Genomic DNA, 16,385 nt, shown 5'->3' on the forward strand with positions numbered 1-16,385 from the left:
CCTGGCTGCAGGAGGAGGAAGCTGTCAGTCCAGACTAATCTGCAGATCACAGATAAGTGCGTGATCCTGTTGCACTTGATCATGGGGAGGTTGGTTGCTGGGAAAGGCTACAGGAAACTGTTAGCCCAGTAGACCACTCCACAGCAGTGCTAATGAAAAGAGATTTATGTTCAATCTTTACTTGACATGGATTTGTTTGTACAATTTAGAAACTGTAACATTTAAGTCTCTTTTGCTTCTGTTTTAGGGGATTATACTAGTCTATGACATCTCAGACGAAAGGTCCTTTGAAAATATTCAGAACTGGATGAAGAGTATAAAAGAGGTATACAGAAATGTTGCTGGAGGTGGGGCTTTATATATGTTGCAGGGGTTCAAATTGTACCCCAGTCTTTCTGCAGAGAGCAGTTATGATGGCCGAGTGTGTATTTGCCTGTGTAAGCGGGGGGAGGGCATTTCTGGGAAGAAGCAGTCTGCAGGGGTGCTGCAGGGTTTCTTTCTTGGTAAATTTGTTATGTGTTGCCATGTGTGCTGCATTTCTTATGTGGTGCCATGTTTGCTGCATTTTATAGGTGGCATCATGTTTGCTGCATTTCATATGTGGGATAATGACCACTGTATTTACTATTTGCTTTTCAGAATAGCTGCATATGATACTTAGCGGTTATCAGCGGCGTCGCTAGCACAAAAGGTCCGAAGCACGTGCCACGGACCTTTTGTGGGGTGCCCCGAACGGAAAAATTGCACAGTTACTCACCTCCTCCGAGCCCAGCCGCCTGGTTTCCGGAGCAGACATCTTCTCCTCCAGGCTTCTCCCCCTAGCGTCGGAGAATCATAGCCGGCCTTTGACCTGCGCGACTGGAGTGGTCGCTCAGGGCGCTGGCTTCCAAGGGGGCGCCTATAGCTGGCTACCTATACTGAGGGCACCTACACCTGACTTCCTATACTGGGGGCACATATGCTTGGCTACCTATATTGAGGGCACCTGCACATGAGATCCTATACTGGGGGCACCTATACCTGGCTACCTACCTATGCTTACAGTAGTCTGAGGCCATTTTATTGGGGGTGGGGGTCACTGTGGCTATAACACATGGTGCAAATTGTCGGCGCTGTGCTAGCATTCCAATTGGGGGGGGGGAACCTAACTGTCCCGCTGATTATTTTTATTAATATTCCTGGTTATTATTAGTATTATTCTATAATACATATGTGATGTGTCACAGAGATCTGAGGATTTGGCGTGACGTGTCAGGACTTCAAAAAGGTTGATAATCACTGTCCTAGGAGGTAACTCAGGAGAAAGGGTGAATTGCGTATGGGCCTGTGTGTGCGTGCGTATGTGTGTGTGCACACGTCAAAAGGATGAAGGAGGGGCACCAAAATAAGGTTTCGCTCAGGGCACTGGGAAACCTAAGGCCGGCCCTGCGGAGAATGAATCAGACACTGGGGGGAGGAGTCCAGAGGGGAAGATGACTGCAGGCTCAAAGCGTGGATGTAGGAGTAAAGTTTTAGAACAGGTGATGTCTCTCTCAGCTAGGTTGATTTAGAATCTGTGCGGGAACAGAGAGAGCAAAAGAGAAGTTTGACAGCCGCTGCCTGTGAGTTACGTTGTGCAGTCTGTGTGACAGATACTGTCTGCCTTAGCCAGAGAGGGAGAGATCTGGACTGCGTCTGGAGCCAGGACAGCGTAAAGGGATTGCCAGACCACTGTGCTACTGCGCAAGGGCTGGGGAGCCATCAAACATCAAATGTCACTCACTGTGACTGCACACGGAGGAGACAGTAAAAGGTACTAAACACTTGGGCTGGAGTGCAGTCGAACAATGGACCTGGGACCAGGCTGTCTGAAAAGAGACTGACAAACTGTCAGTCAAGACACACACTATGATAATGTCCTGAAAGGAGTTCACAATCTAATCTTACCTACTGATAGTCTAATGTCTAATAGTCTAATGTCCTATCGTCTTGATATGTCAGGATTTAGCACTAACATTTTCTGCAGCACATTACATAATATATAGTTATGTTACTGACTGTCCTCAGAGGAGCTCACAATCTAATCCTACTGTAGTCAGTGTAATGGCCTACCATATTATTATTATGTGTTTATATAGCACTGACATCTTCTGCAGCACATTACAGAGCACATAGTCATGTCACTGACTGTCATCAGAGGAGCTCACAATCTAATCCTACTGTAGTCATAGTGTAATGTCCTACCATATTATTATTATTATTATTCTGTATTTATATAGCACTGACATCTTCTGCAGCACATTGCAGAGCACATAGTCATGTCACTGACTGTCATCAGCGGAGCTCACAATCTAATCCTACTGTAGTCATATGTCTAATATCCTACCATATGTTTATTATTATGTATTTATATAGCACTGACATTTTCTGCAGCACTTTACAGAGTACATAGTCATGTCACTGACTGTCCTCAGAGGAGCTCACAATCTAATCCTACCGTAGTCATAGTCTAATGTCCTACCATATTATGTATTTATATAGCACTGACATCTTCTGCAGCACTTTACAGAGTGCATAGTTATTGGGGTCGATGTTGATGTAAATTTGGCTCCACCCATGACCACACCCATTTTTCGGTGCACTGCGTACAGCGTGCCACTGGAGTGCCCATAAGAGCCCCAGATCTTTTAGGAACCTAGCAACGCCCCTGGCGGTTATTGTTAAAGTATTTGCCATTTTTGGGGCTTATAGTTACTAAATGGTAGACATGAACTAAAATAAACAAATGACCAGAAAAATTAGGTACAGGCATGTCTGGGCTTACGGTTACGGGATAATAGGAGGCATATTTTGCACTGATCAAGTATAATGGGCCATACTTTTCAGCCATAAATGGTCAGATATGCAGATGGTCTGCTTTGAGGATTGTGGGTAATGGGTGATGACCTTGTGAGCTGACTTCATTTCCTTCACTTCTTGCAGAACGCAGCACCGGGGGTCGAGCGAATGCTTCTGGGAAACAAATGCGATATGGAGAGTAGGAGGAAAGTTCCGAAGGAGCGAGGAGAAAAGGTAACGCCACGCACTGGATGGGATCATCAGATGCCCTGATGCTTGATTATCTGAATTATGTATGCGGTTTGAAAATGGACCAATCGAAGTTTGCCTCAGCAGGATTTAATTGGTTCATTTTCAACCTGCATACATTTGCATAATGCTGCATCAGCTCGTAATTATTTGCATCCCATTGACCATCCCTAGTGATAATAATCCAAATCATGTGATCGAAATAGACCGTCAGTGGCGGTGGGATACCAAAAGTGATCCAACAAACCTTTGTCTAAATTTTACAAAAAGTGTCTAAAGGTGGCCGCACACCATGCAATTTTTTTAAACATCTGTTCAATTTAAAGGGACTCCGAGCAGTGCAGAAACTATGGAAAGATGCATATCATTTTAAAGCTCTCTTTCTCCTCTTTCCAATGATATTTAAACCGCCACCCTACGCTGTTTTTGCTCTTTTCGCGATTGAAATTGCCGCGGCCGCGATTTCAATCACGAAAATAGAGAAAACTAAAAGGCGTAGGGTGACGATTTAGGTGTCGCCAGAAAGAGGAGAAAGAGATCTTTAAAATGATATCCATCTTTCCATAGTTACATTGTATTACACAGGGCGACTTTTTCTGCTGAATGGAGCTGCTGACTTTGAGAAAAAGTCGCCCTGTGTAATACAACTAACTATGGAAAGATGGGTATCATTTTAAAGCTCTTTCTCCTCTTTCTGGTGACACCTAAATCGTCGCCCTACGCCTTTCAGTTTTCTCTATTTTTGTGATTGAAATCGCGGCTGCTGCAATTTCAATTGCGAAAATAGCGAAAACTAAAAGGCGTAGGGCGGCGGTTTATATATCATTGGAAAGAGGAGAAAGAGAGCTTTAAAATGATATGCAACTTTCCATAGTTTCTGCACTGCTCGGAGTCCCTTTAAGAATTGCAATCAATTTTTTTGACTGATTGTAACATTTCAAAAATATGACCAATGTACCACACATCCATGTTCAATTTGTTCCCCAATTATGATAAAAATGATTGGATACTCTTGAGAAAATTGCTGGGGTGTGTACATTAATACATTGGCAATCTACCACACACCATACAATCTTTAGAAAGATTGAAGAAAAATATCTGGCATTCCGGATTGATAAAAATCGAAGGAAACGGAAATGAATGAAAAAAAGCTTTCTGTTTTTTTTCGGGAGATATGATCGTTTTTATCGCATTGCTGTAAAATTGGATCATTTTATTGTATCGTGTGTGTGGCCACCTGTAGCTAGAAAAGCTTGCAACCTTGCCAGGGTCATATCAGGGGTGGTTGAAAGGTTGCATATCCCTATGGTCTAATATTACCAAACAGAAGGTGGAAAGTCTTAACTACTGCGGGTTGGTTCACACTGGGCGCTTTTGCATCACTTTGCTGATCGCCAGCAAAGCACTGCTGCTATTATATCCCTAAGGATACATTTTCACTGCTGTGATTGCGATCTATCGCAAACGCACTGCATGCAGCACTTTGGGGACGATCGCGTTGTGATTCTTTTTCTATTGAACCGGAATCCCAAGCGCGAATCACGGTAAAATTGCGATCAGCGCTCCAAATGGGAAATAGCCCTAAGTGGACCTAATGCAGAGGACACAAGGAAAACACAGACTAATCCACCCTGTTTCTGTTTAGAGTGAAGAGCCTGTCTAATTCCCCCTCAGCTGCAAGTAATAACAATTGTAATTTGAGCTTTCAGCTGTGTCAGCAGGAAAATTTGACAGTCATGGCAGCTTCAGCTAATTTGTAAACACAGGCTATTAACCCTTTATCTGCTACCATGACAGAAGGAAGTAGACACACTGTAGATTTATTGCAGGATTTCTATCAGCTGTAACAAGAAATGTTTTGCTTTAAAGGTTGTTATGCTGCTGCTTATCTTTTAGGCTGCATTTCCACTTGTGCGGTGCGAATCGCTGCGGTAGAAATTCGCATTCTGATGCGACTTTCCCATGCGGGTCTATGCGAATTCGCATGAAAATTCGCATGGATGACGATGTATGCGAATTTAACCATGGCAGTGCTGGTGTGCTTTTCCATTGTTTCTATGCGAATTTGCATGAAAATTCGCATACCCAAACCTCATGCGAATTTCCTATTAAATACATTGTATGCGATTCGCATAGCGGTATGCGTTATGCGAATTCTGATGGCTCTGCCATGCAAATTTTTTTCTGTACAGAAAAACACAAAGGAATCCTGACAAGTGGAAACAGTCCCATTCACTTGTATTGCTATGCGAATTCGCATGCGAAAAACGCATGCGAATTCGCGATAGTGGAAATGGGCCCTTAGAGCAGAGAGGAAGTTCTGAGTTCAGGTCCGCTTTAACAGCAAACCGTTTTCAATCAATGTAATCTGAGGAAGCCAACATCCCCAGTGGTGATCCTTGGGGGTTACTGCAGAGGCCTTAGAAATAAGGGCTCAGACTGCAGAAGCGGGTTAAAGTGAACCCGAGGTGAGAGGGATATGGAGGCTGCCATATTTATTTTCGTTTAAACAATACCAGTTGCCTGGCTGTCCTGCTGATCTTCTGCCTCTAATACTTTCAGCCATAGACCCTGAACAAGCATGCAGCAGATCAGGTATTCCTTACATTATTATTAGTTCTGACAAGATTAGCTAAATTCCTGTTTCTGGTGTGATTCAGACACTACTGCATACAAAAAGATGAGCAAGGCTGCCTAGCAACTGGTATTGTTTGAAAGAAAATACGTATGGCAGCCTCCATATCACTCTCACCTCAGGTTCACTTAAACTCTCCCATATCGCCTCCTCTTGCTACTGCTCTGCACTCCACATTCACAACCAGACTTAACCTTCCTGGCGCCCCCCCCCGACCCCCCCAACCCCATGCGCTGCCTGGCCAATCAGTGCCAGGCAGTGCTAGGGGGTGGATCGGGACTCCCTTTGACGTCGCGACGTCGATGACGTCATCCCGGCCCGTCGCCGTGGCGATGGGGGAAGACCTAATGGAAATCCCGTTCAGAACGGGACTTCCGGACGGGCTTTATCGCCGGAGGCGATTGAAGAGGGTGGGGGGGGGGGGGGGTGCGGCTATCATGTAGCGAGCCCTAGGCTCGCTACATGATTTAAAAACAAAAAACTGCTGCGCTGCCCCCTGGCGGTTTTTAATAGACCGCCAGGAGGGTTAACGTGAACCTCAGGACTAAAAATCTACTCCGCAGCACTGAAAAGGCTTGGTGTTTCTTTAACAGTTTGACAGCATCAGAACTTTGTTTTTCTTACCAAAGCATCATTTTTAGCTGCATTTTTATCTAAGCTCCACCCATCAAAGAAAAAAATGTGCAGAGCATGATGGGATATCCTATGTTGTTGTTCACGTTGCCTAGCAACTGTGAGAGGCGCTCAGGACACAGGACCTGTGTCTCATGCTCCCTGTCACCTCCTTTCAACCAAAAAGATTCCTGCCATCATGAAATCAAACATTTGCCTGTTCCTTTGAAACAGGGTGGGTAAGAGATTATACTACCTATCTATTTTAATTAACATAACTAATGTAACTTAATGACAGTATGTTTGTTTAGGCTGAAGTTCCTCTTTAAAGATAGTATAAAATCCTTGCTTTTAACTTTTATTTATGTTAAGCACTATAGCTAGTGCTAAATCGCATCTCCGCAGCAAAACAAGGGTTTTATACCCCCCAAATCCCCTGTGCTAACTGCGGGGAGCTCTTCCTGATTGAGGCAGAGCTTAGGGCTGTAGCTCTGCCTCTAGTCGCGTCAATCCCCGCTGATCGCCGCCTCTCCCCGCCCTTCTCAATCTTCCTTAAACTGAGAGGGGCGGGGGAGAGGCGGAGATCCGAAGTGGATTGATGCGCATGGAGACAGAGCTGCAGCTCAAAGCTCTGCCTCCCCGGACAGCAAAATCCATGATCAAGTAAGTCGCGGATTTTTGCCCTTGAGGTTTACTCCTCGTTTTGCTGCGGGAATGCGGCATTTTAGCACCAGCTATAGTGCTTAACATAAATAAAAGTTAAAAGCATGGATTTTATATCGCTTTAGAGTCTCTTTGTGACACCGAGCGGTTTTTGCAGCGATCCGTAAACCGCTTCCGCCTGTGAAAACGCTTGGCTAATGTATCCCAATGGGATGGTGCACACCAGCGGTTTGTGTTTTTTAGCAAACCGCAAACGTGCCTCCTGCTGCACGTTTTCAGTTTGCAGAAGCGTTTCTGCCTCAATGTAAAGTATAGGAAAAACCGCAAACCGCTCTGGAAAACGCTAGATCAGAGCAGTTCTCCAGGCAGTTTTTGTTACAGAAGCTGTTCAGTAACAGCTTTACCGTAACAATATTTGTAATCTGCTTCACAAAAACGCTCCAAAAAACGCCAGGCATGTTTAGAAAACCTCTCTAAACATGCCTAGAATCGCTCTGAAATCAGCTCCAAAAACCTCTAGCGGTTTGAGGATCTCGCATTTGCTTTCCGATCGTTTTCCGAGCATTTTACGATTGATTTCCTATTAAAGTGCACAGAAATCGATCGGAAAATGCTCGGAAATCGATCGAAAAGCAAATCGGACATGTTGGAAATAATCGATCTGACAGTAAATCGAACAGAAATTCTCATAGTGTGTACCCAGCATTAAGCCCAATCTACACGATACGATTCTTTATACGATTCGATTACGATTCTATTTACGATCCAATTAAATCCGACATGTCCGATCGGGATTCGATTTGCCATTGTTTTGCAATGGCAAATCGAATTGAATTGAATCGAATCACGTCAGATTTAATCGGATCGTAAATAGAATCGTATAAAGAATCGTATCGTGTAGATTGGGCATTAGACTGGAGAGGAGCTTGCAGCAAGAGGCAGCAATATGGGCATGCTAATCCTTTCTAACGCAGGCCACACCCTCATACATTTTGCAAAACTGTTCCTGCCCATCCCTACCTAGAAAATCCACCTAATTAACTTCCTGTATTCTGTTCTTCCCTATGCAGCTCGCTAAGGAACATGGGATTCGCTTCTTTGAAACCAGCGCCAAGTCCAGCCAGAATGTGGACGAGGTGAGTAGCGCAGTTCAGCAGAAATACAAAAACCCACCAGTCTCTGTTTTGGGAAATCACCCACTGTGACAAAAATCCTCTCAGGATGGTAATCTATGTGCCAGCCAGCTGAGAGGGGCGCTATGCGTGATGACTGCTTGGTTAACCCTTACCCAAACACACAGATATATGCCACCATGTGTTTTTCAGTGGAACGCAAGTCGCACACCAGATCAGCAGTGTAGCTTTGATGTTAACCATTTAAGGTTAACCTGTAAAAAAAAAAAAATCTACGGTGTACTCTCCTCAGGAGGGGGGAAGCCTTGGGATCCTGAAGAGGCTTCTCCCATCCTCCTTCCTCTCGATCCTGTACTGGGTCCTCTGAAAAGCGGCCGCCTCCCGCATGCAAGCTAGCTTCGTCAAGCTCAGACTCCCCAGAAATGGCCAAGCTCGATCGGGTCAGTGCTACTGCGCAGGTGCAGACAGCTTGCGTCTGTGCAGTGGTGTGGACCGGTCCAGCTTGGCTTTCTCCGAAGAAAGCTGGGCGGAGCTACTGCAGCTGTGAGAGTTTCCGACAAGCTCTTTCATTTGGGGGGATGGGGGTTCCAAGCGCTGGAACGGAGGGACAGAGGAGGACGGGGAAGTCTCTTTTGGATCTAGAGGTTTCTCCCTCCCGTGGTAAGTACAGGGCTGTCCACAGTACAGCGCTGCCTTAGATCGCATCGCTGTACGGAGTAGTTCCGCCAATGCCAATCAGCGTTAGGCGGTCCTGGGGCTGCCGCCACGTCCACGCCCATCGGCGTGACGTGATCGGCAAGTAGTTTTTAATGCCAACTCAGCACCTAAAAATGAAAATATGTATAAATTGAACCTCCCTGTAAGGAAAGTTTGTAATAGAGTATGCTGTTGGGGTGATCGGCATTACTTACTTGCCGGGTGCTGATCCTCTGGCCCCCCCAGCCTGTATGGGATCGGCCGTCTTCCCCAGGGAGAGAACACAGCTGTGCCACATTTTTGAAGCGCCCGACAGTGTTGAGCATCACTGACCGCCACAATGCATGCTGGGAGATGTAGTCCGTCTATGTCGAGGCTGTCCATCTCCAGTCCTCGTGGGCCATATCCAGGCCAATGTTTAGGATGTACTGAGAAATGTAGAAATGTGTTGTACTTGATGAACCACACCTCTCCTGATTCAGACCCATCAATTAATTTAAAGTGAACCTGCGGACTAAAAATCTACTCAGCAGAACTGAAAAGGCTTGGTGTTTAACAGTTTCACAGCATCAGAACTTTGTTTTTCTTACCAAAGCATCATTTTTAGCTGCATTTTTATCTAAGCTCCACCCATCAGAGAAAAAAAGCCTGGGCTTTTTTTCCCTGATGCTGTGCAGAGCATGATGGGATTTCCTATGTTGTTATTCACGTTGCCTAGCAACTGGAGAAGTGCTCAGGACACAGGACAGTTGTAACTGTGTCTCATGCTCCCTGTCACCTCCTTTCAACCAAAAAGATGGCTGCCATCATGAAATCAAACATTTGCCTGTTCTTTTAAAACAGAACTAACAAACCTAAACTGAGCTTAAAAAAAAAAGTTTCACTTACCTGGGGTTTCTACTAGCCCCCTTCAGCCACCCTGTGCCCGCACCGTCCCAAAGCAATTCTCCGGTCCCCTGCAGCGAGTCAGTTTAGTTTTCCCCCAACTGGCTAGTAGATGGCCGCTGCGCATGCACAGCCCTGGCTGCGCGCATCCTTGAGCATGCTCCCGCCACCAGGAGCTTCCTGCTCATGCGCAGTACGAGACAATCTCGAAACTGACTCACTGCAGGAGATCGGAGAATTGTTCCGTGACGGCGCAAGCACAGGACAGCTTTTAGAAGGCCTAGGTAAGTGAAAAGCCTTTTTTTTTTTCTTAGTTCAGTTTAGATTCACTTTAAGCCATCACAAAAAATGTGTGAGAAGCTCTTCCCTCGAGGTCTGGAGTTGGACAGACCTGATCAATGAGTACACCTCACAGCAAGCTGCATTACATTTGCCGCTGGTTGCGCCGCTGTCGGACCTAATCCAACTCTGTGTCTGGCTCCTTTTATTATTATTATTATTATTATTATTTTTTTTTTTTTAATTTATATAGCGCCAACATCTTCCGTAGCGCTAAAGGGAGGGGGGACACCAAGAGCCCAATAGTGTGATATTGTATAGATGATAATTAATAATGAGTAATATAACAATTTAATACTCACAAACCAGGGTTACCATTAGGCAACCACTGTGAAGGCAGGTGGGGAGATTAACCTGACCCCACTCAGGATTAAAAGTCGCTCTCTGTAGATGGGAAGAAGATGGGTACAACCCTCCACCGAGGGTGGACTTAGCAATATGTAGAAGCTTTCCAGAGGCGCCAATAGAATAAAAGTCACTTAAACGAGCTTAAAACCGATGGGGCAGTGGTGGGCCTATCCCATCCATGCGGACAAAGCAAACAAAGGAAGGACTGTGGCATCAACAGTCAAACAACAAGTTTATTTATACTCCACAGTAAAAATAGGCAACGCGTTTCACGGGCTCAATCCCGCTTCATCAGGCCAATGAAAAAGGAGCATACAGCTTAACAGCATCAAAACCACACTGAGCGCCTCTGTAGAGTGTGGCCTCTGTAGAGGCGCTCAGTGTGGTTTTGATGCTGTTAAGCTGTATGCTCCTTTTTCATTGGCCTGATGAAGCGGGATTGAGCCCGTGAAACGCGTTGCCTATTTTTACTGTGGAGTATAAATAAATTGTTGTTTGACTGTTGATGCCACAGTCCTTCCTTTGTTTGCTTTGTCCGCATGGATGGGATAGGCCCACCACTGCCCCATCGGTTTTAAGCTCGTTTAACCAGCTGAGCGGTCTGGACGAGCTCAGCTCGTCCAACACCGCCAGCGGCTGCCGCTCAGGCCCTGCTGGGCCGATTTTGATGAAATAAAAAGCAGCACACGCAGCCGGCACTTTGCCAGCCGCGTGTGCTGCCTGATCGCCGCCGCTCTGCGGCGATTCGCCGCGAGCAGCGGCGAAAGAGGGCCCCCCTAGCCGCCTGAGCCCTGCGCAGCCGGAACAAAAAGTTCCGGCCAGCGCTAAGGGCTGGATCGGAGGCGGCTGACGTCAGGACGTCGGCTGACGTCGATGACGTCACTCCGCTCGTCGCTATGGCGACGATATAAGCAAAACAAGGAAGGCCGCTCATTGCGGCCTTCCTTGTTTATTCTGGGCGCCGGAGGCGATCGGAAGATCGCCTCCGGAGCGCCCTCTAGTGGGCTTTCATGCAGCCAACTTTCAGTTGGCTGCATGAAATAGTTTTTTTTTTATTTAAAAAAAACCCTCCCGCAGCCACCCTGGCGATTTAATCAGAACGCCAGGGTGGTTAAGTGACTTTTATTCTATTGGCGCCTCTGGAAAGCTTCTACATATCTTCCGTAGCGCTGTACATAGTACAAACAAATAATGGGGAACAAATATACATAAGAAATACCAGACGCTGTACAGTCATGACATTGAATAGAATAAATACAGATACATACATAGTTGATATGTAGTTGGTACATGTACATATGTTAAAATAACAGCAGTATGAGAAACACTAGGAGGAGGTCCCTGCCCTTGCGGGCTTACAATCTAGAGGGTAGTGGGGAGGAAACAAAAGGGAAGGAAACACAAGGATTAGTGGGTGAGCCAGTGTGCCTTCAGTGCTGTCTATAGCAAATTATAGGCTTGTCTGAACAGGTGTGTTTTCAGAGTACGTTTGAAGGTTTCCAGACTCGTGGCATGACGAACCTGCTGAGGGAGAGAGTTCCAAAGGAAAGGGACAGCCCGTGAGAAGTCTCGGATGCGAGAGTGAGAGTCCTCTGGTCAAAATGAGAAACTGTGCTCTACCCCAGCACTATGTATTACCCCATTGCAGCATGCTGCCTAGAATTCTCGCCCAACAGAGTTCAAAGGACAACTGAAGCAAGAGGGATATGGAGGCTGCCATATTTATTTCGTTTTAAACAATACAGATAGCCTGGCTGTCCTGCTGATCCTCAGCCTCTAATACTTTTAGCCATAGACCCTGAACAGGCATGCAGATCAGGTGTTTCTGACTGAAGTCTGACAAGATTAGATGCTTGTTTCGGGTGTGTGATGCAGACATTACTGCAGCCATAGAGATCAGCAGGGCTGCCGGGCAACTGGTATTGTTTAAAAGGAAATAAATATGGCAGCCACGATATCGCTCTCACTTCAGTTGTCCTTTAAGCTCAGGCCCTAGTTTATGAAGGTGTCAGTCACTTTCTCGGCACATTCCTGATACCTCATTTTACAAGAGTGACTTGGTTTGATTTAGTTATTCTTAGAAACTGCTGATTGTAAAATAACTTCAGACTAGTTAAATAGTTATCACACATTGAGGACAAGCAGTAATGACGGAAGCAGGAGATCTCTGTTTCCTCCCTGTAAATGGCGCACTGACCTTTCTTTGTCTTGTTCCCATCAGGCTTTTAATGCACTGGCCACTGACATCTTAATGAACATGACTCGCAGAGCGGTAAGTGCTAGGGGGAGGGCGTGTCACATGACCAATTATTATTATTATTTAGTATTTATATAGCGCCAACATATTACGCAGCGCTGTACAGTGTGTATATATATATATATATAGTCGCTAACTGTCCCTCAAAGAAGCTCACAATCTAATCCCTACCATTGCCATATGTCTATATTATGTAGTGTAAATACTGTAGTCTAGGGCCAATTTTTAGGGGGAGCCAATTAACTTATCTGTATGTTTTTGGAATGTGGGAGGAAACCGGAGTGTCCAGAGGAAACACGCAGAGACGGGGAGAACATACAAACTCTTTGCAGATAGTGCCCTGGCTGGGATTCGAACCAGGGACCCAGCGCTGCAAGGCGAGAGCGCTAACCACTATGCCACCGTGCTGCCCATGTGACACATGACTAATCATAAGCTGGTGTCACATGACTAATAAGCTGGTGTCACGTGACTAATCATAAGCTGGTGTCACGTGACTAATCATAAGCTGGTGTCACGTGACTAATCATAAGCTGGTGTCGCGTGACTAATAATAAGCTGGTGTCGCGTGACTAATAATAAGCTGGTGTCGCGTGACTAATAATAAGCTGGTGTCGCGTGACTAATAATGAGCTGGTGTCATGTGACTAATAATAAGCTGGCGTCGCGTGACTAATAATAAGCTGGCGTCGCGTGACTAATAAGCTGGTGTCACGTGACTAATAAGCTGGTGTCACGTGACTAATAAGCTGGTGTCACGTGACTAATAAGCTGGTGTCACGTGACTAATAATAAGCTGGTGTCACGTGACTAATAAGCTTGTATCACGTGACTAATAATAAGCTGGTGTCACGTGACTAATAATAAGCTGGCGTCGCGTGACTAATAAGCTGGCGTCGCGTGACTAATAATAAGCTGGCGTCGCGTGACTAATAATAAGCTGGCGTCGCGTGACTAATAATAAGCTGGCGTCGCGTGACTAATAATAAGCTGGCGTCGCGTGACTAATAATAAGCTGGCGTCGCGTGACTAATAATAAGCTGGCGTCGCGTGACTAATAATAAGCTGGCGTCGCGTGACTAATAATAAGCTGGCGTCGCGTGACTAATAATAAGCTGGCGTCGCGTGACTAATAATAAGCTGGCGTCGCGTGACTAATAATAAGCTGGCGTCGCGTGACTAATAATAAGCTGGCGTCGCGTGACTAATAATAAGCTGGCGTCGCGTGACTAATAATAAGCTGGCGTCGCGTGACTAATAATAAGCTGGCGTCGCGTGACTAATAATAAGCTGGCGTCGCGTGACTAATAATAAGCTGGCGTCGCGTGACTAATAATAAGCTGGCGTCGCGTGACTAATAATAAGCTGGCGTCGCGTGACTAATAAAAAGCTGGCGTCGCGTGACTAATAATAAGCTGGCGTCGCGTGACTAATAAGCTGGCGTCGCGTGACTAATAAAAAGCTGGCGTCGCGTGACTAATAATAAGCTGGCGTCGCGTGACTAATAATAAGCTGGCGTCGTGTGACTAATAAGCTGGCGTCGCATGACTAATAATAAGCTGGCGTCGCGTGACTAATAATAAGCTGGCGTCGCGTGACTAATAATAAGCTGGTGAATATGAAATTGTGAATTAGCCTTACTTCTCCTCACCCACCCTAGAATGATGAAATGGGTAAATGGTATAGATCAGTGATGGCTAACTTTGCACTCCAGCTGTGGTGGGACTACAAGTCCCATGAGGCATTGCAATACTCTGACAAAAAAAACATTCCCCTGAGATGCACCTGCCAGCAGTAAAGATGTCGCCACTTAGGATACATTTCAGAATGTAAATCGGTAAGGAAAGATTTTACGTTCGGCAGACACTAACTAGATCGTTTCTAAAGTAATATTGTAAAAAAAAAATACACAATTATATTCATAACACTATATTTTGTCAAGTTTTTCTTTAAAGCGCACCTGAACTCAGAACGTCCTCTCTGCTCTAAAACATAAGCAACAGCATAATAATCTTTAAAGAAAAATATTTGTTACAGCTGAAACAAATCCTCTAATAAATCTGCAGTGTTTCTACTTCCTGCTTTCATGGAAGCAGACATTAACATCCTGTGCTTTCAAATTAGCTTAATTGCTGTGGCAGCCAGGTAACACAGGGAAGAGATCAAATTACAACTGGTGATTAGTCACAGAGGATGGGGAATTAGCCCGGCTAAACTCTCTAAAGACACACAGGGTGCATTTCTCTGTTTTCCTTCTGTCCTGTGCAAGAGTTCAGGTTCACTTTAAGAGAACAAAGTATAGATTCCTCTCTCCTAGATTATAACAAAAATGTGATTGATTTATTTTCCTTTTCCCCTTTTCCCTCTCCTCGCAGGGTCACGGCATGAAAGATCCGGTGGATTTAAAAAGTTCTAAAAAAGGGAGCAACAAGTGTTCCTTGGTATAAGGATCCGGTGGGCTGCTGAGCGGAGTGCCCCCTTAAGCCGCAGGGGAGGAGCAACTTTCAGACGCTTATATAAGTCAGACTTAGGACCTGATAATGGAGAGACAATGCGGAGTCCCCTGCGGCTCACTCACATTCCAGAACACCTTGAAGAGAGATTTTTGGGGTGTCGTATCTGACCTAAATTCCTTTGTGGACAATCCTGGGGTCCTGGTTTAGATTGAAGGACTTGTCGGACCTCTGTGGGCGGAGCTGGAGGAGATGCTTCCTGTTTATGTGAAGTCCTGCTGAGCCGGTCCTGGGAAAGGCACAAACGCCGCGATAATTCTGACCAAAAGAAATCTCCAAGGACGTCCTAACGGCACTGCGGCCATCTTCCGAGGACGGATAGCCGCCACTTTATTCATGGTTATGAACCAATTATGAACCATTTTGGAGGAGGACTTAGAGAATCACCCCGCCTTTCTGATAAATGCGATGTAGTTACAATAAGGAAATGGCATCAGCATTGGGAAATGATCATTGTGTTGGAATAGGCTCTTAAAGTGGAATTAGTCTAAATAACCATTGAACAGCTGCCCCCCAACTCATATCAACTTTGCACAAATCGCAGTCCCTCCCGGTCACTGCAGCTAGCACTGAAACCTACCATCTTGCATAATAATGTAACATGCAGTTTGTAAGCATCACATTACTGTTTTCCCTGAAAATACAGCGCTCTATCAGTTTTGCTTGCACACAGAAGTTATCTGCTAAGTAAGTGAGCTTTATCTCCAGAGTCAGAGATAAAACAACATCCTTAGCAGCTTGGTGAACAGAGGCAGCCGGTCGGGGGACGTCTATGGGCAAAGCTCTGTGCAGGTCCAAGAGGTAGGAAGTGAGGAAAAAACCTTTCCAGAGGGGAAACGGCAAAAAAGCCAACCCCACAACTTTCTTAAAGGGAACCAAGCACCTTTATTTGGGGGGGGGGGGGGGGGGGGTCTAATAGCTATAGGAGCTGCCATGCCCCCCCCCCCCCCCCTAAAAAAAAAAATCTAGCTGCACATTATTTATCCAGGGTAAGGCGTGAAGACAGCACCTGTGACTTCAGTAAACTCTTTAAAGCCAATGGGTACCGCTAATAAAAAAAAAAGTCAGATACTCACCTAAGTAGAGGGAAGGCTCAGTCCTAATGAGCCTTCCCTCTCCTCTCCCGGTGCCCTCGGTGCTGCGCTGGCTCCCCTGTTCGCGTCCGCCGCCGCAGGGACTTTGGAGGTCTTCGGGAGCACTCGGGCTTCCGAAGACGGGCCGCTCCATACTACGTACGC

At 45.8% G+C, this 16,385-nt stretch overlaps 1 protein-coding gene across 1 annotated transcript in view; it reads left to right on the plus strand.

The window, feature by feature from the left end:
- The window catches only part of RAB13 (RAB13, member RAS oncogene family), a 34,844-nt gene extending 18,792 nt beyond the window's left edge, over nt 1-16,052 (plus strand). The window contains exons 4-8 of the mRNA XM_068251450.1: nt 248-325; nt 2,962-3,051; nt 8,047-8,112; nt 12,599-12,649; nt 15,010-16,052. Of these exons, the coding sequence (XP_068107551.1) occupies nt 248-325; nt 2,962-3,051; nt 8,047-8,112; nt 12,599-12,649; nt 15,010-15,081 (357 nt within the window). The 3' untranslated portion in view covers nt 15,082-16,052. The remainder of the gene's footprint in view (nt 1-247; nt 326-2,961; nt 3,052-8,046; nt 8,113-12,598; nt 12,650-15,009) is intronic.
- The last annotated feature ends 333 nt before the right edge of the window (nt 16,053-16,385 follow it).

Source organism: Hyperolius riggenbachi, chromosome 9 (genome assembly GCF_040937935.1).
Source record: "Hyperolius riggenbachi isolate aHypRig1 chromosome 9, aHypRig1.pri, whole genome shotgun sequence".
Classification (NCBI taxonomy): domain Eukaryota; kingdom Metazoa; phylum Chordata; class Amphibia; order Anura; family Hyperoliidae; genus Hyperolius; species Hyperolius riggenbachi.